The sequence below is a fragment of the Aotus nancymaae genome, unplaced genomic scaffold (genome assembly GCF_030222135.1).
Source record: "Aotus nancymaae isolate 86718 unplaced genomic scaffold, 86718_ANA_hifiasm-v0.15.2.pri h1tg000158l, whole genome shotgun sequence".
Classification (NCBI taxonomy): domain Eukaryota; kingdom Metazoa; phylum Chordata; class Mammalia; order Primates; family Aotidae; genus Aotus; species Aotus nancymaae.
The window spans coordinates 875,785-899,749 of record NW_026988573.1 but is presented as its reverse complement, the minus strand read 5'-3'; the positions used below and the strand labels follow the sequence as shown (position 1 = coordinate 899,749).

The following is a 23,965-nucleotide window of genomic DNA, read 5'->3' as shown; positions in this document are numbered from 1 at the left end:
TTTGCTGTTCTATCTGGGTGTCTGCTTCTAAATTCCTTCAGTGCCGCCTGGGTGGGGGTCTCTACAGCTGAGCTGCTCTCGGTAGGAAGATGGCCTAATCACAGGGTGACTTAAGGGACCTGGAGGCACAATTGCATATTCGGTGGGAGAATTTCAGGAGAATGAGCAAACCGATCTTAAATGATCCTTAGTGGATCTGCTTTATGATATAGTTTATAATCTGTTATTTAAAATTCATGTACTTTAAATGTAACATGATTTATTACAATATCTTATATTTGAAACTAGCATATGTATGTTACAGGAAAAAGAACATAAGCAATTATGCTGGTGCTGTCAGGAACCCAGACTTTCAGCATAGGCAGAAAAACAGGTGTAAAATCAGAGAAGTAAAACCCGACCATCTTACAACTGGGAAATACCTGCATGAATTCATACTTCATTATTATTATTATTGAGATGGAGTCTCGTTCTGTCACCCTGGCTGGAGTGCAGTGGTGCAATCTCGACTCACTGGAACCTCCACCTCCCAAGCTCAAGTGGTTCTCCTGCCTCAGCTGGGACTACAGGTGGGCGCCACCACACCTGGCTAATTTTTTGTATTTTTAGTAGAGACAGGGTTTCACCATGTTGGCCAGGCTAATCTCAAATTCCTGACCTCAAGTGATCCTTCTGCCTCAGCCTCCCAAAGTGCTGGGATTACAGGTGTGTGCCACTGTGCCCAGCCTCATACTTTTTTTATTGGTTAAAAAAAAAAAAAACTTATTTCCTGGCTCTGTCTCTTCCAAAGCCCTAGCAGTAAAGAAACCCCAGGAGCAACCACCATCCCCACAACAAGATTGGGGTCTCTAAACACCATATTCACACCAACGAAGGAGTACACCCTGGGGAGATGGCTCGGTTGGGTCCCGGGCAGGAAATGCTGGGGAGGGGCTGGAGCCTGCACCATCTTGGTGGCTGGCAAGTAAGGAAGGTGCCCAAGACCCAAGGGTTGTGTCAAAGGACTACAGAAGGCAACCTGAGGCTGCCTCTGGCCAAAGACAGACAAGCTGGGCATGAAAAAGCAGACCTGCAACTGACAGATCTGAGAGTTCACCAGGAAGCCCAGGAAACACACTCCCCGCCCCTGCCTGCCCTGTCACTAGCCCTTGCCAGGGCACTAACTCATTGTTCAGAAAACTGACAGAAGTGAAAACAGGCATTTTCCCTCCTTTTCTGTCCAAATGGTACTTCAGGGTAATCAAATAGATGATGAGGAAGAATCCTTTATAGAATTCCAGATACTAAAAGGCAGAGGGAACAATATAAATCAAAAAGTCACCATGATGCACCCTGAAGGACGTAGTAGGTCCAGGCAATTAGCAACAGCTGTTCAAAAGCCATTCACTAGGCTGGACGCAGTGCCTCACACCTGTAATCCCAGCACTTTGGAAGGCTGAGGCGGGAGGATCTCTTGAGCCCAGGAGTTTGAGACCAGCCTGAACAACATTAGTGAGACCTCATCTCTACGAAAAATGTACAAATTATCTGGGCATGGTGGTGCACAACCTGTAGCTCCAGCTACTTGGGAGGCTGAGGTGGAAGGATCACTGGAGCCCGGGAGGTGGAGGCTGTAGTGAGCCCTGACTGTACCACTGCACTCCAACCTGGGCAACAGACCAAGACCATCTCAAAAACAAAAAAAACCCACAAATAAAAAACTGTTAGCTAAAAGACCAACGAATCAGGCTGACAACACCTAAACCTGCTGGTCAATCCTAGTGTCACCAAAGGGGCCCAGCAGACATCCTGTGCCTGCAGACTGACGCAGCCTAGGAAGAGGCCTTGAACCTCCCTCCGGCTGAGCCTCCACCAGGCCACAGGAAATACAAGGGAGAGGAGAGCAGTTCAGCACCACACAGCAGCGGCCAGCTGATCAGAATGGGGCCGTTCTCTTGACAAACGACCTCGTTTCTTCAACGAATACTGGCACGCACACAGGTGGGGAGGGAGTCTGCTGCAGACACGCAACACCTCGGCCAAGGACAACACAGGCAGCAGAGCCAGGCGGCAGGCCTGCTGGGCTCAGGACCCAGTGGCTTCATGCTGGGAAGCCATGAGATTGCAGGGCCTGTTTCCCATGACCTTGTCAAGAAGGCGTTCATTTAGAGAAAAAATGAGCCCCAGCCTGGAGTCCTCCTGGCTGCCCTCACCCCACCTGACTGCAGGTGAGGGAGCACAGGCCAGCACTGCCAGCATGAGGTCACTGAATGAATGAAAGAACAAATGAAGGGACTAAGGGGGCCCAAGCCCCAAGGCAAGAAGACTCCGCTGTGGCTCCAACACTCAGTGAGAAACCAAGACTTCTCGAGAAATTGGTTTAATAAGAACAATTCCAGCGAGGCCTGGCTGTGGCCAAAGCTGCGCTAAACAGATGGGACCAGAGCCAAGGGCACTTCCTGCCACCTGGGACCGTGCGCCAGGCTCCCCACACTATCTTCACTACAGTAATGAGAGCCAAGCGGAGACCGCCGTGTGGCCTGGCCCCCAAGCTGCCCAGCTCCACCTCTGGCCTTCGCTGGTCTCAGCCTGAGAAGCACTGGGTGCCCACTCACTGGCTGGATGCTGGGCTGGTTCATGGGTGGCGGGGTCAGGGCATACCCTCTGGGGATGTCCCTAACCCCTCAGGACCAGAGGCTGCACCAAGCAGGGGGCACAGCCAGGGCTAGAGTCAGCTGCACCCTTTGCTGGGACACCAGCTCTCCTCAGAGAGCCTCCTAGGGCCACTCCGGGCACTGTGGGTGGCAGTGGGAGCCCTGGCTCCCTCATTAGGCCACACACCAGTCTGGCCTGGTCAGGGAGGTCCAGCCTCAGGCCTCATCACACATAGTCCAGAATCTCTGTCTCCATCTCATTCTCACTGCCGTCTGATGGCTTGAAATCCTCCTCCTCCTCCTCTTCTTCCTCCTCATCCTCCTCCTCGTCTTCCCCAGACTCGTAGGTCAGCTGCTCTTTCCCGCCGTCAGCCTTGGCTGAGCTGGAAAAGAGAGCTGGGGCCGGGGCGGGGCCGGAGCGGGGAGACCAAGGCCATGGGTGTCCCATGCAGGATCTGGGGAGCCTGTTTTTACTATAAGGTTCTGAGATTTGAGCTCTGAAGAAGCTGGTGGGGAAGCATGGGGTGGAGGCTCCCCTGGGAAGCTGCAATTTAACGAGCACCCAGAGAAACACTGCATAGGGGAGTCATGGGCAGCTTCAAGGGCCTAGGGACCCCTGAGAGTGAACACACCATTTTCCCTGGGAAAGGGTCTATACCCTTGATTAGATTCCAAAGCGGGCTGAGTCTGGGTTCCAAGCAGATCAAGAACCCCTGCTCCAGTCAGATCTGGGGGGTGTGAATGGGTGCAGGATGCCCCCTCCCTAAGCCTGAGAGGAATCCCCTGAGAGGGGGGCCTCTTATGACTCTCCCCAGCCTCGTCAGATCCACGGCCTAGCAGGTGCCGCCCCCCCACTCCCCTGCAGCTGGCCGTCGCCCCTGCCAGGGCTGCCTGTTTCCAGGAAGAGGCTGAGCCACGTGGAGCAGGAAGAAGACAGAGGCAGAGCCTGCGCATGCACGGCTGAAGATGTGGGCCTGTGTGAGGGTGGCAGGTGGAGGCCTAGCAGCAGTGCTGCGCTGTGCACCCTTCCCCTCTGGGCTTGCCTCCTGCCCTAGACCCCAAGGCTGAGGGCCTCACGTGAGGCAGCCTCTGTGGGCAGTCAGGGTGATGCCGGCTCCTGGGCTGGACTCTGGCTCACACTGCCCACCTCCCACCAGGGCCAAGGGCAAGATGATGCCGCCTGGGTGCAACTTCTCAGGGACTGGTCCCCGGAGGGACACCTGCTGCCTCTGAGGGGATCCCCAGGCATCCTGGCCCCCCTTTACCCTGAGCGGCTCTCACCAGGCCTCTTGGAGCGGATGGTCTGCCGGATCATGAGGGACATAGTGTCCCTGAGCTCGTCACTGGTCTTGGGGAGGCACCACCCATCCCGTTCCGTGCAGGAATGTTCTGCCCCATCATTGCGGTGGATGATCTTCTGCAACCTGGGGGTGGGGAAGAGGGGTGGGACGTAAGCCCCAGGGTGGGGTCTCTGCTAGGAGATGCCAGAGTTGGTTTTTGGCAGAGGCAGACCTGTACTGAGAAAAGCGGCCCCGAGAGTGAAGTCTACAGAGGAACTGGAGACAAGGCTGTGTGTTTCCGGCTGGGGCCCTGAACCTGCGTGGTCCCTGGACCCTCACCCACACTTGAAGCGCGGCGCGTACCCTGGCACATGCTTCTGGCGAGCCGTGGCTTTCAGCAGATTTCAACGTGTATTTGGCATGTTCCCATCTTCTCCCACCCAGTGCCCTCCCCCTGCAATTCTTTAAACATCACGAAGAACAAGTTGATAAAAGGGTTCTGGGATCTGATGGGTCCTGGGATTAGGAACCAGCTCGTGGGCCTTCATGTGGACAGTGGAAGAGGGGCAAGGACAGAACAGCAAGAACTGTCTCCGCGCAGCTCAGAGCCAAGGCTTTTTACAGGGAGCCGCCTCTGTGAGGGCCGCTGGCACAGCAGGGCTCCCGGCAGCACCAAACTCCCAGACGGGCGAGTCTTCTTGCGGGAGATTAAGGCCGACGTGAAGCGGAAGAGTTGTGAACACTTTGGTCCTCAGGTCCCACAGGCCCCCCTCACCGTCTCAGCGGCCCCCATACGTACTCTTCCACATTCAAGTCGCATAACTGGTAGAACATCTGCCGATAGGGTGGCAGAGCCCCTTCCCGGAAGATGTAGATGGAGTCCTGGTGAAAAAGGGGGAGAGAGACAGGAAAGGTCAGCCAGAGCTCTGCGGGGTGCCAGTGTTGGAGACTCCATGTAGACTCCCATGGGGTCTCTCCAAGGAGCTGGCTGGTCACCAGGACCAGGCTTGGCAGACAGGCCAGAGGGCCAGGGAGCAGTTGAGGAAAAAACAACTGCACAGCAGGCATGGCGCCCATGGCATGGGGCTGGCACTGGCCTTTTGTCAGGCTCTGCGTTCTGCGCCTTCTTGCACTCTGACTTCATTCCTCACCCACTGCTGCTAAACTGTCATCCTGTGCCCCGCTGTGGGCTGCCCTGACATCTTTTCAGGGGAAAGCAAGGCTTAGCAAGTGTTTACTCTCTACCCAGCGAGGTAGTTCTAGAGGTAAGGATAATGGCCTCACAGGAGAGGCCTCGAGGAGAAGGCAGGCCGCACAGGCTGTGACATGGTCACCCCCGACTGGGAGGACAGCAAAGGTCTGAAAAGCCTGGGGAGCAGTCAGGGGCCCCAGATGCCGGGGGCCAGCGAGTCCCTCACATCACCTGTCTCTGCTGCGCTCGTCTCTGCCACCCACTCCCTTGGCAGGTGATTCCACCAAAGGGGATGAGCCCTTCTTGGCCTCCCCCAGGACTGTGGAGTGGCTTGCGGGAGGCCGCTCCAGAATGTGGGGACGGCTCTGGACACTGCCAACCCTGTCAGGCAACCCCCGATGGGCAACCGCACTGACAGAAACGTGAGCCGGTGAGGCTCCTGCCACAGCTGCGGCCCACATGGCCTGCTCTGGCTCTGTCCTGCGTGTGCCCGATTCCAATCATTCCAGCGGTGGTCACGTGGCTCAGCAGGGGCCCAGGCTCCTAAAGGGCTCGAGAAGGGCAGCCACACGCAGCTGCTGGTGCCAGGCTTCCCTGAGACTTGTCACCACCTCTTTGCCACATGTCCCCAACACCCACAGTCCGAGGGGCTTTGCACTGAGTTCTTGCCCTCAGTGTCTAAAGGCTGCCCCAAAAGCAGGCACGGTGCCAAGGCCCTGCTGGGCAGAGCTGCCCCAATCACAGCCCCCTAGGTGTCGCCCACAGGGTGCTTAGCCCTGAGGGGGAGGTCCTCCCATCCACTCCCGGCCTCCGCTGGGAGCCACCCACTCCCGGGGCTCAGGGCGCCCACCTTGAGCTTGTACTTGCTGGAGGCTGCTTTCCGAGCACCGCTCGTCCCCGATGGGCCTAGGCCCTGCTTCAGGTCATGCATGGTGACAAGCTGGCTGGCTGCGTGGGAACAACAGCAGTGCCTTGGCACATGCAGGGTGGGGAGGAGGTGTCTCTCCCAACCACCCTGGCCTGCCCTCCTGCCTGCCCTCCCCCTCCTAGGGGAGGAATGGCTGGCAGAGCCCTGGAGTGACCCCCAGGAAGCACCTCCCCATCTGGGTCCAGGTGCCCCAACTTCCTTGGCAAATACTCCTGACCCACAGAGGGCACCTGGCACACTCACGCGTCTTCTTGACAGTGATGGGGAGGCTGTAGTTGTAAGTGCTGCGCTTTGCTTTGACTGGCAAGTCGCTGGGGGCGTAACCTGCAGGCAAGGGCAGGCATGTCAGGAGGGCGGGCACTGAAGCTCTCACATGTGCCTGGCCTGCATCACAGGACCATAGGGCACCTGCAGTCACTCAGTGAGGGACATGGTTCAGAAACCGGGCAGTCCCTGATGGGGCTAGCACAGAGCTGCGACTTTTGTTCCATGCATTCTGCATCCAAGAGTCTCAGCAAGGGAGCAAAAGGATTTTTTATTCTCCCCAAATGAAAAGATTCTTACTACAAACGGGAATGCTAGAAACTGAAAGGCATATATAGAGAAAGGCAGGAACCAAAGCTTTCAGGAGTTTTTACCGTGTTTCATTCCACAGCGGATTCGGAAATCAAGGACTTGATAAATCTTGGCGTCTGGGTTTTTTCGGGGGTCATATCCAAATCGAATCCATAGGCTGCGCCAGGGGCCTGTTATCTGGAGACAGAAAAGGTGGGAATGCGAGGCGAGGTGAAGGTCAGGGTCCCTGCGCGGGGCAGAGCCAACACCAAGGCAGCAGAAGAGCTCAGGAGCTGGGGACAGGGCTGTCCTGTCAGGAGCGGGGGACAGGGCTCTGGATGCCCAGCCCTGCTCTGCCATGCGCAGCCTCTGTCGCTTTGGTGAGGGTACTTGGCCTTTCCAAAGCTTGGTCTTCCTGTCAGATGGAGGGAACAGGAACACCCTTTCCTAAGGGTTCCTTTTTCTTGTTATTTTGAGACAGGGTCCCACTCTGTTGCCCAGGCTGAGTGCAGTGGCACAATCATGGCTCACTGCAGCCTCAACCTCCTGGGCTCAAGTGATCCACTTTTCAGCCTCCCAAGCACCTGGGACTACAGGCACGAGCCACCACAACTGGCTAATTTTTAATTTTTTTTGTAGAGATAGGGGCTCACTATGTTGCCCAGGCTGGCCTTGAACTCCTGGATGCAAGCGATTCTCCCACTTCAGCCTCCCAAAGTACCAGGATTTTAGGAGTGAGCCATTGTGCCTGGCTTCCCACGGTTCTTGAGAGGATTAAATGAGATAATGCCTGTGGAGCCTTTACCATGGTTCCTGGCACATACGAAGTGCCCAATGTTACTAGTGGCCTAATCAATGAGACGTCTTCCATCCCCAAAGGGTGCTTTTGACGTGCGTTATGTCTAAAAAGCCAATGCCGGCTGGGCGTGGTGGCTCACACCTATAATTCCAGCACTTTGGGAGGTTAGAAGTTTGAGACCAGCCTGGCCAACATGGCGAAACCCCATCTCTACTAAAAATGGAAAAAAAAAAAAAAAAAAAAAGGGCTGGGCATGGTAGTGCATGCCTGTAGTCGCAGCTACGTGGGAAGCTGAGGCAGGAGAATTGCTTGAACCCTGGAAGCGGAGACTGCAGTGAGCCAAGATCCCACCATTGCACTCCAGCCTGGGAGACAGAGTGAGACTCCATCTCAAAAAAGAATAAAAAATAAAATAATAAAAACTAAAAACCCAATGCCAAGCAGCACAGGCGCTCTCCCGAGCCAGGAGTCCCACACAGCGGGGAAGTCTTTCTTGTGCCCTTCCGCCTGTTGCAGACCCTCGCGGTCATGCTTACACTGGCCTCCCCTAAAGTTCTGTGTGTCCCTGCAGCGGGGAAGGATCCCTTTCCCATCCACATCTTTGGGAACCTCATGACACCCATCCTTACGTGCTTATGGATCAAAGATGGATCTGCCTCCCACTGAACCCCACTCAACCCCTCCCACCCCACAGGTGGGAGGACTTGACTCGTGGCTGCTGTGGTCAGGGGCTGGGCTCTGTAGCCCAACAGGCTATGGGGAGCTGCCTGGACTCAGGGACCTGAAACTTTCCTAGCTGGCTTTAATAAGCTGTCTTAGGGATGGTAGGATCGGGGGAAGAAGGATGGGGTGCCAGGACAGGGGAGGTACTAGGTTGGGGGTGGGGCAGAAGGATGGGGTCCAGGCCAGGGGTGGGTAGGAAGGATGGGCCAGGATGGGGGTGGGGCAGCAAGGATGGGGGCCAGGATAGGGGCTGGCTGCTCTTATTGTGGCTCTAAGATATCACATCAGGGATCAGGGAGCACATGAGTGGGAACCAAGGCAGGTGGGTGGGCTTGACACTTACCATGTAATAGGCTATGAAGGGAAGCAAGACCTTGAGCTTGTCTGGGTGGACACTAATGTTGGCCTTGACAGCGTTCCGGGACCAGATGGGACGGATGTCAAACAGCTGGGGAGGCCAAGGGCAGAGGCTGAGATGAGCACCAGTAACTTCCACCCTTCTGCCCTGGACTCCCCAGCATGGTCTGGACCCCATTGGCCCCTCCAGAGAGGAGCTGGTGGAGGGCAGGGGCTGGACACACAGGGCATGGCCCTACGTCCCACTGAACTCACTCATCCCTTCCGTCGGAAGCCTGGGCTGCACACCCAGGCTGTGCCAAGTGCAGTTGTGGGGCTGGGGCCCTGAAATGACCACAAGGGACACGGTCGCTGTCCTCATACAGCCTACAGTGCAGCACGGAGCAGGCTCAGGGGAGACATGCTAGAGTCCCAGGGTCCCCACACTGCCCCAATCTAGAGAACAGGTGCCTAAGGTGGGACATTGTCAGGGTTGAAGGGGACAGCCTGGCCTGGGGAGGACTGCAAAGGTCAGTGTGGCGAGAGTGTGGAGGGCTGGAGGGCCAGGGCAGTGGGCCTCACAAGCCAGTTTAGGAATATGGGCTGTGCCCAGAGGACAATGAGGAGCCACTGACAGTGCCCCAGTTAAATCAACAAGAAATCAACTGATATCCACATGGTCTCTTTCAGAAAGACCTCCCACAGGCACGCTGCGTAAGGGAAGAGCCAGGATTGGATGGCGGTGGTGTGGCCTCACTGTGAACCTGCTGTTCATGCCTATGGGGATGCAGGCCTCCAAAGCACCTACAAGCCCAGGGAAGACGGGCTGCCTGGCGGCGTGGTTCCAGCTCTAACAGTAAAAAAGTGCTGGGTCCGGCACACTAGGTGCCCCACTGGGTTTGCTGCAATGAATGACTGGATGAATAAGAGCTCAGTGGATCCCAGAACTCCACATTTAGGTCACATTGGAACAGTGCACACATATTTTCCTTAAGAACTCTAAGAAACACGTTCAAGCTTGGGAATGCGGAACTTATACCACCACAGCCTTTAGACATGACATCTGGAGGTGGAAATTTCCCATACACTAAGGAATGGGTTTTGAAAAGGTCAGTGCAGCTAACCCACAGCCAGGGACAGGGAGCAGCTGGGTAAACACAAGCGGCCCACACAGAGGCTGGGGCCACCAGGCCGGGCGCAGCGTGGGACTCGCCTTCCTCAGCTCCTCCTCCGCCTTCCGGTCCACAGGGTTGGTGCAGACTCTCCTCCACGTCTGGGCTGCGGCCTCCAGTGGCTGCTTGGGCACCTCCTCATCCTCAAAGTTGACAAAGATGGCATTGTGGGGGCGCCGGGCCCTGCTCAGGCCAATCAGGTTCTCACCCGAGATGGGGGGGTTGTTGTAGCCTTCCCTGGGGGCAGAGAGCACAGGTGAGAACAGGAGCACCAAGACCATCCCAGGCACCCACCAGGCTGGACCAGGCAGGGAGCCCAGGAGCCCAGCAAGGTCCACGGCCACCATGTGTGCCTCTCCCTGGACATCTGTGCTGGGAAAGGACCCCAGAGCCAGCTGCTTAGGGAACCTGTATTCACAGAGGAAGAGACGGGGCCACAACTGCCTGTGACAACTCAGAGAAGCCCAGGGCCTGAGGCTCTCAAGCTGGGGAAAGGCCAAAAGGTCCTGAAGGCTGGAGTGCAGAAAAGGGCACCCGCCACAGGGCTGGTGGTCTCACAAGTGCAGAGTCAGGCGCAGCACTGTCCAGCCAGTGAAAAACTGGACAGAGTCTAATGTCCAGCAGCTGGCAATGATGAAATCACTCAAGGCTCAGCTGCATGAGAGAACACGACCCACGGTGAGAACAGGGACAGGAGCTGCGCTCACTGACATTTGCTTATATGCAATACACTTATTTAACCCTCAAACTAATCCTACAGAGAAGGGACCATTTTCTGATAAAGCAGCTGAAGCCACAGGGACTGGGAAACTTGCCCAGAGACGGAGCTCTCAGGAAGGAGCTGGGACTCCCATCCAGGAGCCTGGCTGGGAACATCCCATCACACACCTGTCCTGCCACCCAACACAGCAAGCCTCTGGCTCAGAAGCATCTCCACCACATGTAGGTGAATCAACAAAGGATCTCACCAAATGGCATCGCCATAAAACACAGGGCTGAAAGCCAAGGATTCCATTTGTCCAAACACAGAATGTCCAACACCAAGAGGGAACCCCAGTGTCAACTATGGACACTGGGTGATGATGTGTCAGTGTAGGCTCATCCACTGTAACAACTGCCCCACTCTTCGGAGATGCTGATAATGGGGGAGGCTGTGGAGGGGAGGGGGGCTAGGGGGCATATGAGAAATCGCTGTGCCTTCTTATTTTGCTGTGTATCTAAAATTGCTCTAAAAAAATAAAATCTTAAGGCCGGGCGCAGTGGCTCACGCCTGTAATCCCAGCACTTTGGGAGGCTGAGGCGGACGGATCACCTGAGGTCAGGAGTTCGCGACCAGCCTGACCAACATGGAGAAACCCCATCTCACTAAAAATACAAAAATTAGCTGGGTGTGGTGGCACATGCCTGTGATCCCAGCTACTCGGGAGGTTGAGGCAGGAGAATCACTTGAGCCCAGGAGGCGGAGGTTGCAGTGAGCCAAGATCGCTCCATTGCACTCCAGCCTGGACAACAAGAACAAAACTCCATCTCAAAAATAAATACAGTCTTAAAATGTGCACACACACACACACACACACACACACACACACAGCAGAGATTCTAAAACTGTCTCTGTGTGTTGGCACAGAACATCCTTAGGCAGGTTTTCCTCAAAATATTTGTAGCGGTCACCTCTTTAAGGTTGGACATCAAACTTCCACGAAAGCAGGGAAGCCAGTGTAATGAGCCCTGTGAGCCCGCTATCAGTGTCAGCAACGATCACCACGTGGTTAACTTCCTTTCCTCTGAACCTCCACACAACCCACTATTTTGAAGCATAACCCGTTATTTTAAAGTATGTCCTGGACATCATAGAATTCATTCGGGTGATTGTCGCCTTTTAAATGTGTTTCCATTTTACCTTAGTTTTTTACATGAGTCCATACCATCGGCACACTTACAAAGAGTAACAGCAATTTCACCTTATGAAACAAAACTAGAAAGATGGGATCAAGTCTGGGCCTTCTTTTTAAAGTGCCTGCATTAAAAACCACATGGGACAGGTGAGCACTATCCCGTTTCAAAGATGCCCCCAAGGAAAGCTGGCCAGGCACCTTCAGAGCAGCCCACCTGTGCCTGACCCTGTAGGGAGGGGCCTCGGCTGCACCCCCAGCCCACTCCCCATGACAGCCTCAGGCTGTGGTCTGTGTCAACAGGATTCTAAGTAGGTGGGGAACTGCTGGCAGGGGTCGAAGGGTGCTGACAGCTAAGTCAACAGGAACACCTTGGACAGTCCCTGAGGAGCAGCAGGGACCCACCATCCTCCAGTTAGGAGGACCCCGTCAGCCCAGCCCAGCAGCCTCTGCTTCCCCACCTGGTTTGTGGGACACTCAACCACCCCAGGAAAGGGCCGAGGAGGTGGTGGTGAGGCCTCCTCCCTGCCAGTCCTCACACACCCAGCAAGGTCAGCAGGGCAGGAGAATCGATAGCATCCCTGGGAGAAAAGACAGGTTCATTCCATGTGCTGGAAACCGATAAACCACATGGGGAGGAAGGGGGCCTCAGGGCTAGGGAAGCTGGCCCACCTGCCTCATTTTACCCCAGCAGCTTGAGAACAGCTGCCCACTGGCCCACAGGGCAGAGCAAGGACTTAGATGCTGCCATCTAGTGCCGGGGTGGCAGCGCAGACAGCGCTGTTTTCTTTTCTGTATTTTTGCTTTTGACAAGAGTATGCTGCTTGTGGTGGGGAAAAAAAGGTTTTGTGTTTTGAAACAGGGTCCCACTCTGTCACGCAGGTTGCAGTGCAGTGGTGCAATCATAGTTCACTGCAACACTGACCTCCCAGGCTCAGGCCATCCTCCATCTCAGCCTCTCAAGTAGCTGGGCCCACAGGCACACATGCCACCACCCTCGAGTAATTTTTAAACATTTTTTTGTAGACACAGGTCTCACTATGTTGCCCAGTCTGTTCTCAAACTTCTGGCCTCAAGCAATCCTCCAACCTCAACTTCTCAAAGGCATGAGCCAATAAGTAACTAAAAAATAGGCTGGGTGCGGTAGCTCACATCTGTAATCTCAGCTCTTTGGGAGGCCAAGGTGGGCAGATCACTTGAGGTCAGGAGTTTCAGAGCAGCCTGGCCAACATGGTGAAACCTCGTCTCTACCAAAAAAACAAAGATTAGCCAGGTGTGGTTGCGCACACCTGTAATTGCAGCTACTTGGGAGGCTGGGGCAGGAGAATCGCTTGAATCCAGGAGGCAGAGATTGTAGTGAGCTGAGATCGCACCATTGCACTCCAGCCTGGGGGACAAGAGGGAAATTCTGTCTTAAGAAAAAAAAGGGATCATGTCACCCCCTGCTTCAAACTCTACAGTGAGTACAATAGACTTACAGAAAATTGTATCATTCTATATGCAAGAGTTTTCTGCAGGGAGGCAAAGTGACTTGATTCTTTTTAGTTATGCGTTTCCGCCATTTGTTTTATTTTTCTAATAGGTACAACTTACTCTAACAATCACAAAAAAGTAGGGGGTGGTGGCGGTTGGGCCATTACAGATTAAACAGACTAGGGGACAGCAACCCAAGCAAGGTGTGTGGCCCTTCTCTGGCTCCTGAGTGGCTTTTGAGAGAACTGGGAAAACCTGAACGAGGACCGGGTGTGGGTGGCGTGGGGAGCACTGCTAACTCTGCTGGGCAGGAGACTGGTATTGCAGGTATTGCGGGTCTGTCTGAAACACAAGTCTTCCCAGTGGGAGATCTGCGCTGCTTGATTCTGAAGGCAGCACTGTGCCACTGGGGTGGAGAGGGCAGAATGTTGCCCACTGGACACTCGTGATGGGTACGCAGGGGCTACTAAACAATTCGATTCTCTCCACTCTGAGGTGTGTCTGAACCCTTCCGCAATGCTTCTCTGAAGGTAGAGAAGAACACAGCCTCTCCTGAGGATGAAGCCTAAGCCCTGGTCTTCACTCCCCGCCCCCATTCCCTGGCTCAACTGCTCTGGGGTATAGCAGCCTCCCTAGCCTTCCTCTGCATGCACCAATCCTCTGGTTGGGTCCCCGGATCTTCACCTGGCTGGCTCTGTCTCAGTTCCAGATGTCACCTCCTCTGAGTGCCCTCGCTGCCACCTGTTGCCCCGGCCCACTGTCTTCCACTACGGCCCACTCCCCATGATCTCCTTAAGGCACCCAGCTATGTACTCACATCCATCTAGCTCCCACTGCCTGCACTGCGCCCCAGCTGCTGTGCTGTCCGGGTCCTCCACGGACACCAGGCTTCAGGGAGTGCCCTGGGCCACCACAGGCGCTCAGTCAGGATGTGTTAAAGGAAATATGCAATGAGGAATGAGAAAGTCCTCCCACCCCTTCAGAGAAAACTGCTCTGAGCCCAAAGTCTTCCAGACTTTTCTAGGCTTCTGTTATCACACCACCATTTATTTTTATTCCACAGAGTCTAGTCTTACACCTGCCTTTGTCATAGAGCAAGGGAGCCACCCGGATATGGGTCCTGTCAGTCCGTAGAGTCCACGCTCTTCTTTTTGTTTCGTGTTTTGTTTTCTGAGACAGGGTTTTGCTGTGTCACCCAGGCTGGAGTGCAGTGGTGTGATCATAGTCACTGCAGCCTCAAAATCCTGGGCTCAACCAATCTTTCCACCTCAGCGTCCCTGGTAGCTAGGGCTATGGGTGCATGCCACCATGCCCAGCTAACATGTTTAGTTTTTTGTAGAGATGGAGTCTTGCTGTGTTACCCAGGCTGGCCTCAAAGTTTTGGCCTCAAGTGATCCTCCCACCTTGGCCTCTCACATCACTGGAATTACAGGTGTGAGCCACTACACTAGGCCCAAGCCCATTCTCTTGAGGGCTGCATTTTTGGAAGCTTAAAACATGCTGTGGAACAATTCTTCAACAAACATCATCACCTGGGCCAGTTCTGAAAGCCCTTTTCGGGCTGGGGGCTGTGGCTCACGCCTGTAATCCCAGCACTTTAGGAGACCGAGGCGTGTGGATCATTGGAGGCCAGGAGTTCGAGACCAGCCTGGCCAACATGGTAAGCCTCATCTCTACCAAAAATACAAAAGTTAGCTGGGCGTAGTGGCAGGCACCTGTAGTCCCAGCTGCTCAGGAGGCTGAGGCAGGAGAATTGCTCGAACCCGGGAGGCAGGGGTTGTAGTGAGCCGAGACTACACCACTGCACTCCAGCCTGGGTGAGAGCGAGACTCTATCTCTCAAAAAAAAAACAAAAACGGAAGTCTCTTCTGCTTTGCTCATCTGTTTGTAGTAATCCTGCCCTGTAAATCTGGGCCCACGGATACTTGCTGAGGGCCTCTCACCAGCCAGGCTCTGTTCTGGGCACCGGGGCTATGACGGAGACCAAAGCAGGCCAAAGCACTACTTCTGGGAAGCATACTTTATTCAAATGGCAAGCTTTTTTTTCATGTTGTCTTTTTGTGTGTAATTTTAGAAAGTAGAGCACACAAAAATCAGGACAGCGTGGCACTGGGTCACGAGCAAAGCCTGCAGAGCGGGAGAGACTGGGGCAGTGCTGCCCACGGGACCTGGCGCTGACCCCGCATCTCGGTTTCCTTGTGTGTATGATGGGGTGTCAGGAACCCTGAGGACTCGCTCCCAGGCTGGGGTGAGACACACTCACTGCGCTGCTGCACAGGGACGTGGAATAACTGGAGGTGAAGCTAGTTAATCCTATTCATCCCCAGTTGGGTATTTTCAAACTCGTTTTCATAGTATTCAATCTTGGATTTTATATAAAGGAAATCCTATTCTTTCATGTCAGTGGGTAGCATTTGACAACATTTGACAATGCCCAGGCCTGCCTTTCCAACAGCCCCTGGGGTCTCTAATTATGTCAAGAAAGTCTAAGTTAAAGAATTCATGTCATCTGAATCGCATATGGCCTTGGGAGGGCTGTGCACACGGGCGGTGTGGTGGTGGGTGGCGGGTGGTGGCAGTGGGTGCACTGCGAGTCATGTCCTTGTGGCCTTTCATAGCTCTCAGTGAAGGAGAAACCCACTACTGATGAGAGAGTGAGTGCATGCCTGACCTCAGGAGAGGCACTGTGCTCCAGAGGGGACACAGACCATTACCAAGAGCAGAGCAGGCGAGAGCTGTGTACAGTCACAGATGCCTTGAGAAGGATGGCACTGGGCGATGGGCAGGATCAGGGATTCTCTGAAGCGACCTCCAGCTGCACAGGGCAGACCAGGAAAAGGCAAACAGCTGGGATGAAGTGGGGCAAAGGCTTGGCAGGTGAGTGTGGCAAAGAGAGCAGGGCAGGGGAAGGACAGATGATAAAGAGGCTGTGAAATCTCTGCCAGGGACAGGGACAATGAGGCCATGGGGAGCAAAGGAGGTAGGAAAGAGGCTGGGCAAGCTGGTTCACGCCTGTAATCCCAGCACTTTGGGAGGCCGAGATGGGCAGATCATGTGGTCAGGAGTTCAAGACCAGACTGGCCAACATGGTGAAACTCCATCTCGTCTAAAAAATACAAAAATTAGCTGGGCATGGTGGCTCATGCCTGTAATCCCAGCTACTTGCCAGGCTGAGGTAGGAGAATTGCTTGAACCAGAACCCAGGAAGCGAAGGTTGCAGTGAGCCAAGATCGTGCCACTGTACTCCAGCCTGGGCTACAGAGCAAGACTCCATCTCAATTAAAAAAAAAAAAAAAAAAAGGAGGTAGGAAAGAGCTGGGGTCAGAGTGGGATGTTCACAGGTGGCTTGCTTAGGTAGTGTCATTACTGGTAACAGCAAGGTCCAGAGAGTGGCTGGTCAGCAAGGACCAGGGGGTTAAACCAAAGGACACTTCTCAGCAGGAACTCACATGTCCCACAGTCGAGTTCTCCACACTGTAAGAGTCCTCAGGAGTGAGGCTGACCTGGCAATCCATAGGCCACCGCTTACTAAGGCCCTGTTCTGTGCTCGGCCCTGTGCTGAGAACTGCATGCAGCTGTTTAAATTCAATCCCAATACCTCTGGTGGGTAGGTACTACTGTCATCCCATTTTCTTTCTTTTTTTTTTTAGAGACAGTCTCGCTCTGTCACCCAGGCTGGAGTGAGTGCAGTGGCGTGATCTCGGCTCACTGCAACCTCTGTCTCTCAGGTTCAAGCAATTCTCCTGCCTCAGCCTCCTGAGTAGCTGGAATTACAGGCGTGCACCACCAGCATGAGCTACCGCGCCTGGCCCATCCCGTTTTCAGGATGGAGAACTGAGGCCACCTGGAGGGGGACTTACCGGTGCTGGGTCTCTGGTCGGTAGAAGTAATCCACCGGGGCGTCCAGCCGGGAGAAGATGGGTGGGGGGATGTACAGTGGCAGCTCCTGGTGGAAGAAGGCCTCTTTCTCGGGCCGGAGCATCAGTACCTTGTCATACATTGACGTATGCTTGCCGCCTGCTTCCGTATGCACGGCCAAGTACTGGAAGTCAGACATCCCTAGAAAGAGAGGCGGCCAGATGGCGGATAATGAGTCCAGGGATACCCATTCAGGAATGGGTAGCTGCCACACACTGACACCCACATCTGCTTAGGGAGGTGCTGAGTGGGCCATGTGGTGGAGGCTGCAGGGTGAGGGTGGCAGGGAAACACACCCTTCCAAAATGCTCCTGCAAAGTTGGCTCAATGCAGTCTAAGTCACTTACATACAAATTATTTTGGGGAGGTGGGGAGCTCCATAATAGGTGAAGATGGAGTTCAGGTCAGTGCTTCTTAAATGTATGTTACTTTTAACTGTAATAACTGCAATTATGTTTGCACCAACCTAATAATACGATATGAATCACCCAGGATCTTGCTAAATGTAGATTCTGAGATGGTGCATTTCTACCAAGCTCCCAGGTGAGCCTGATGCTGCCAGTCTGGAGACACACACTGGGCAGCAAGGTGCTGGTTCAATTCGATAAAAACATGACGTGAAAAGTTTTATCAATCACTCTGGAAACCCTGTCCCAGAAAGAACAGCCCTCTTTGGTGAATGCCATGACCCAGCGGAATGACTGCAATTCAAAATGGCCGACCCATTGGAACCAGGTCCTGCTTCTCCTCCGTTTCGCTTTCTTCTTCCCCTCTTTTCTCCTTCTAGTCCTCCTTTCCTTTCTCAATCTTTACACTCTTCAGATTCTGCCTAAAACTGTAGCTGTAATTCAGCTATTTCGAAGGCTTGTTAGTAATAGGCCAGGCACCTCCTGTGGGCTAGAGCCTGGTCCATTCACAGGCACTGCCTCCCGGAATCTTCACGAGGCCCTAAGGAATGCAGGCTCTGCAGCCCACACTGCACAAACAAGGAAACTGAGGCTGAGGGAATACAAGCCACTTTCCAAAGAAACTGGCAGGGCTCAGGCAGGCATGATGCCAAAGTCTTTCTCACGCCCGTCACCCTCCCTTGCCTTACTGCCTCCTCACTGGGGTTCCTGGTAGGTGGCAAACCTGACTGAGGGCTCCACGAGGGACCTTCAACCTGCTGAGAGTTCAAAGGGGCAGGAGATCCCAAGGGGCTTCGGGAGCTAGGAGGGCAAGACCAACAGCAGCCCAGACCAAGAGAAGATTCAAAACACTGTGCGGGGTAAAGACTGAAGGTCTACTGACCAGATTTGGTCCCATACAATGGTTTTATTAAAAATTAGGAGATTTCTAGTTTAAGAACGCTGAAGATTGGGCAGCAATGAACCCAGTCTCTGGGGAACTATTGGCTGGAGGGAAGAAAGGCTGCCTCCTAGATGGGGCCTGTGCTCTGCTGTGTCCCTGCAGCCCCTGCCCTCATGCCTGGGCGTATCCTGGCTCCCCTCACTGGTACAGATGACCCACACAGCTCCTGCAGGCAGCTGGGATAACCAACCCTGAAATAACCAGATGCTGCAAGAGTAGCTTTCAGTTACCCTGAAATTTGTAAATGGTGGAGATGATGCCAAGGATCTCCATGTCAAATGTGACCTCGGGGTGGGCCTCAGTGTTCAGCACCCCTTTCTGCCGCCTCGTTCTCTTCCTGATGCGGAGCAGCAGGCTGCTGGTACTGAAGCGGTTGGCGCACACTGGGTGGCAGTATGGGTCCTTGGGCCGGAAGTACAGCTCCAGCCTCTTGGTGGGGTCCGCGTAGATCTGTGGCAAGGCCGAAGAAGACAGAGTGAAGCAATGACAAGCAAGCAACCAGTGAGGAGCTGCTCCTCTCTCCACAAAACCGGATGGTGACCCAGGAAGGGCCAAGAGACTCACATTTCATTCTGGGTTCTTAATTCCCAAAAGGCTCATTTTTTAAACCCATGTAGCTTAGTCTGTATCCAGTGGAGAAAATGAGAACTGTCTCCTTCCTTCTAAGAGGTTGTAAGGTTGGAGATGACAACTGCCTGTTAAGTAAATGCCATCATCCATCAAGTCCCTGTTCAGTGTGGGGCATTAGGTGATTCTTCTGATAATATTCGAGGGTGGTACTATCACCCTTATCTTGGAGGTCACTCAGCTCGGTGTGGGGTGGAGCGGCTTGTCTAGGGCTACCTACTCTAACTACCATCCACCATAAAAGGTCTCGGTATTCAGTCTCTTATGCAGATGGTCTGAGGTCCAAATGAGATTAAATCAATCAGTAATACCCATTTGGGCTCTGACTTGCTGTCACCTATAGCCTTCCAAGCACAGGACACTGAATACCAACACCCTTTTGGGTCCCTCTTCTTAAAAACCCCAAGAATAGCATCTATGTCATATGATTGCTATGATGATTAAATATGTATCAAGTACAGAGCTTGGTGCCTAACTTGTCTCGTGGTAGACATTCAATATGTGCCACCTACATGCGAATGAATGCTTGCTGCATGCTGGGTCACAGCGAGCATCGGATGTGTGCATCTGAAAGCACCAACAACGTGAAATGGGACAAGATCACCTACATACTGGTGAGCTGGCTCCCAACACCCAGAACAGGGTCTGGCCCTTAGGAAGTGGTCAGGAACTATCTAGAGAGGGAATAAAGAAGGCCTGGTGCTCAGGAATCTCCTCCTCATGAAACACACGCCTCTGAGTCCTGATGGGGTGGGAATGAACCCAAAGGTGGGCCTGGCACAGGGGAGGGCTCAAGAAACACGGGAAGAGTGAATGGGTGATGAAGGTCCCTTCCCAAAGCACTCACACTGTAGGTGGGTACAGATAATCCCTGGGGTTAGCGAGAGCAAGGATTCTGTTAAAGCCAAAAGTCAAGTGAATAATATAAAAGAAGAAAACATGATGAACTGGGGCTGTACTGGTGGCCTGTGCTTAATGAATTTAGGGCTCTTCCATATTCATAAAGGATGAGAAAGCAGCAGGTAAAGGCTCAGACTCTAGAGTAAGGCATGAGTTCAAATCCCCTTATACCACGTAGGAGATGTCTGACCTGAACTTTCTTGTGTCCTTATCTGAAAAATGTGAATAAAAATGGCATCTAACTCACTAGATTGCTGTAAAGACTCAATCATGCATTTGACAAGTAATTACAGAACCTGGCACTGTTATGGATGTTAGGAACAGAGAACTGGGCCCAGCACTGTGGCTCACACCTGTATTCCAGTACTTTGAGAAGCCAAGGCAGATGGATTGAGCCCAGGAATTCAAGACCAGCCTGGGCAACAAAAGGAGACCGCCTCGCCACAAATAATACGAAAAACTAGCTGGGCGTGGTGGTGCATGCCTATAGTCCCAGCTACCTGGGAGGGTGAGATGAGAAGATCACCTGAGCCCAGGAGGTTGAGGCTGCAGTGAGCCATGATTAGCTCCACTGCACCCCAGCCTTGGTGACAGAATGAGACCCTGACTCAAAATAAATAAATAAATAAAAATAAAGAAATACAGAAGTGAACAAGAGAAGTCCCTACTCTCATGGAGTTGATAGGGCGATAGGGCCAAGGGGCCAAGAGCGACAATATAAATTTTTTTTCCTTTTTTTTTAAATGTTTTATAATTTATAAGCCTTTGTCAAAAGACAATAAATATTTTAAAACATTTTCACACTGGAATTCACAGGATGAGGAAGTAGATGACTGGCGGTGGCCACTTTAGTTAGGGCGATGAGGGAAAACTTCTGTAAAGAAGAGACATTTCCAGTTCTGGTACATGTAAAGAACTTACACAGAGCATCCTCCAGCTGCTCCACTTGCTGTGTGACCTTGAACAAGCGACATTCCTTCCCTTGTAAAATACAGACATTGACAGTTCCTACCTGGTAGGGTTCTAGTGAGGCACCTAGAACCGTACGCGGCACACAATAAGATGTCAACTATCACTACCTCTAATCCTAATAACCTAACAGTCTCTCCCTCTCAGGTAAGTCAAGAAAGGTTCATCTTCTCGTGCCTCAGTTTTCCACTCCGTGTAATGAGGATGAGGCAGCGCAACACACCCTGTGAGACTGCAGAGTTGCGTTCCTGGCACCAGTGCCAAGACTGTGGCTCACTTTTGGGGATGGAATGAAAAAAAGCCCCTAGGGGCTGGGCGCAGTGGCTCAAGCCTGTAATCCCAGCAATTTGGGAGGCCTCGGCGGGCGGATCACCTGAGGTCAGGAGTTCGAGACCAGCCTGGCCAACGTGGCGAAACCCCCGATTCTACTAAAAAAAGACAAAAAATAGCCGGGCGTGGTGGCGGGTGCCTGTAATCCCAGCTACTCGGGAGGCTGAGGAAGGAGGAAAGCTTGAACCCGGGAGGCGGAGATTGCAGTAAGCCGAGATAGAGCCAGACTCCATCTAAAAAATAATAATAATAATAATAAAAAGCCCCTAGGGGTCTCCCTCACAGTCCCTTCCCCTCTGTTCCCTGGGTAAAAAACGACCCGTTCCCGGCAATCACAGCAAAGCCCTGCCCACTGGCCGCCCAGAGTCCGCCACACGTTCCGTTGTCAAGGAAACCACACATCCCAGGTCCATCCGCCCCCTTCGGCCGCCGTCAGGCGACTCCGTCTCTCTCCCGGTGTCCCGGAGATGCCCAGCCCCTTACCCGGGAGACGCCTTCCTCACCGCCCAGAGTCGGCAGCATCTTAGCCACGTCACGCACCACGCCCGGATACTCCACGCACACCATGCGTCGCTCCCGCCGCAGCTCCACGGGGACGGCGGGCCCCAGCCCCGGATCGGCCGCCTCCGCCGCCATTCCTGCGCGTCTGGCTAGGCCCGCCACGGTTCGTCCCACAAAGTGCTCCCAGAGGCGTCGGCTCAATGGTTCCGCGAAGAAATCGTTCCGGGCTCCCTCACCGCTCGCGTCTCCCTAACTCCCGGGCTCAGCAAGACTCGAGGGCCTCTGGGGAGCAAATGGCCGATGGCAGACCCCATGGCTTCCGGGGAAACGATCGCCAAGTCCTCGACTTTTTATTTAAAAATAAGCGGCTTAGCCCACGGGGCGGGGCAAGCACCAGTCTCTCCCACTGGCCATCGAGGGACCCGGAGGATAATAAGACACCACCTTCCCTCAACTTCAGCCAATGTGAATCCGAAGGCCAAGCAAGTTTTTTTTTTTAGCCAATGAGAAGTCCGGAGGGAGCTAGGTCCCACGTTCTCCAATTTCATTTTTTTTTTTTTTTAATCATTCAAACTTTTTTATTTACGATAATATTTAACAGTCTTTATGGGCTTAAATGTAGCAGATTATCATCTGTGCATCAAGCATTACACTTCATTCCTTTAAGATGTGCTTCATCCTCACTCAAGCTGCTTGCTACCCTCCGGTTTCTGGTCCAGTCTACTCTTGTTACTCTTCACCATGTAGATGAAGTAGGCAAGGGTCTCTTTTTCATTCACAGGTATGTTCCTGAAGTGTCGACTCACAGTCTATGGGGGGGTGGGGGCGTCCAATTTCATTCTTTTTAGCCAATAAAGAACCAGAATTTGACTACGTCCCTGCCCTTTTCCGAGTATTCCACCCAATGACAGCTCGGGGGCGGGTAAGAGGCAGACTTCCGGCCCGCCTGCTTAGGTGGGAAAAGGTCCCGGCCGAGAATTGATTTCCGGGTTGAGGTCCGCCTGGGTTTCTGTCCGTATTGGCGCTTCTTCTCTGAAGCGTCTGCATCCTGCTCCGGACGTGGTTTCTAACCCCCTGTGGGGGACCGCGGGGAGCTGGAAGTGGAAAAGGCGAGCGCGAGGGAACGTTGCTGTCAACAATCGCCTCGCCTCCACACAGAAAGCCCCGAAGCGCCGACTCGGGGCCGAACTCGGGCATCCGGCGTTCGTCTGTTAGGCAGGCAGACATTAAGCGCTTACTGTGTGCTGGGCCCTACTCAGGACCCAAGGGGGAGAACAGCATTGAGTAAGCGTCTGTGCGGGAGGCGCCCAGGGCAGCTACGAAGCCCCGGATTGAGGAGCGTGGCCCCTCAAACAGGGAGGAGATGAGGTCCGAGGTCAGAGACCCGCACCCACGAAAAGGGTGCGCCTGTCGGGCTGGCTGCTTCCCAGGGCCATGGAGAGCCCTTGAAGGTTTTTTGTCGTTGTTGTTGTTTTTGAGCCGGAGTCTCGCTCTGTCGCCGGGCTGGAGTGCAGTGGCGCGATCTCGGCTCATTGCAACCTCCGCCTCCCGGGTTCAAGCGATTCTCCTGCCTCAGCCTCCTGAGTAGCTGGGACCACAGGCGCACACCACCACGCACAGCTAATTTTTGTATTTTTAGTAGAGACGGGGTTTCACCATGTTGGCCAGGATGCTCTCAAATTCCTGACCTCAGGTGGTCAGCTCGCCTCGGCCTCCCAAAGTGCTGGGATTACAGGCGTGAGCCACTGCGCTTGGCCCCTTGAAGGGTTTTATGCGGAGCAGTGATCCCATTCATGCATTTAAAAGACCTCTCGGCTGGGCGCGCTGGCTCACGCCTGTAATCCCAGGATTTTGGAAGGCCGAGGCGGGAGGATCACGAGGTTAGGAGATCGAGACCATCCTGACTAACACGGTGAAACCCCGTCTCTACTAAAAATACTGCACTCCAGCCTGGCAACAGGAGACTCCGTCTCAAAAAAAAAAAAAAAAAAAAGCAAACAAAAACCTCTCTGGCTGTTGTGTGGAGAATAGATCAGAGGGGGCAAAAGCGAATTCAGATAACTCTGAGACTGCATAATCCAGGCAAGAGATGGGGCCCAGGGTCAGGGAAGTGGTAGTGAGGACAGAAAGAAGGGACTGGGTTTGAGGATATTGGGAGATGAGAATCATGGCCGATCGTGGTGGCTCACGCCTGTAATCCCAGCACTTTGGGAGGCTGAGGCAGGAGGATCGCTTGAGGCCAGGAGTTGGAGACCACCCTGGGCAACATGGTGAGACCCCATTTCTACCAAAAAATACAAAATTAGCTGGCTGTGGTGATGCACGCCTGTAGTTGCAGCTCCTTTAGAGGCTGAGGCAGGAGGATCCTTTGAGCCCCAGAGTCGGAG

The 23,965-nt window shown here is 53.7% G+C and overlaps 1 protein-coding gene across 2 annotated transcripts; it reads right to left on the bottom strand.

Moving 5' to 3' along the window:
* Positions 1-255: 255 nt before the first annotated feature.
* Positions 256-22,379, bottom strand: GTF3C5 (general transcription factor IIIC subunit 5). 2 transcript variants are annotated; one of them, XM_064371759.1, is made up of 11 exons: positions 21,561-22,379; positions 18,482-18,701; positions 16,844-17,042; positions 9,660-9,855; positions 8,454-8,558; positions 6,672-6,786; positions 6,277-6,357; positions 5,956-6,053; positions 4,713-4,795; positions 3,915-4,057; positions 256-3,029 (listed from the first exon to the last, which is right to left on the bottom strand). In XM_064371759.1, the coding sequence occupies exons 1-11, from the start codon at positions 21,711-21,713 to the stop codon at positions 2,860-2,862; spliced, it is 1,563 nt and encodes a 520-aa protein (XP_064227829.1). In that variant the 5' UTR covers positions 21,714-22,379; the 3' UTR covers positions 256-2,859. The 2 variants fall into 2 exon arrangements, with proteins under 2 accessions (XP_064227829.1, XP_064227830.1); XM_064371760.1 differs by lacking the exon at positions 21,561-22,379 and adding an exon at positions 20,700-20,910.
* Between the last annotated feature and the right edge of the window lie 1,586 nt (positions 22,380-23,965).

Excerpts from the sequence above, each read along its gene's own strand:
- GTF3C5 (XM_064371759.1), bottom strand. The coding sequence starts at position 21,713 with ATGGCGGCGGAGGCGGCCGATCCGGGGCTGGGGCCCGCCGTCCCCGTG. Across the intron at positions 18,702-21,560 it reads GTGAGGAAGGCGTCTCCCGG|ATCTACGCGGACCCCACCAA; the intron begins GTAAGGGGCTGG and ends GCCTTGCCACAG. Across the intron at positions 9,856-16,843 it reads CGACCAGAGACCCAGCACCG|GGAAGGCTACAACAACCCCC; the intron begins GTAAGTCCCCCT and ends CTCTGCCCCCAG.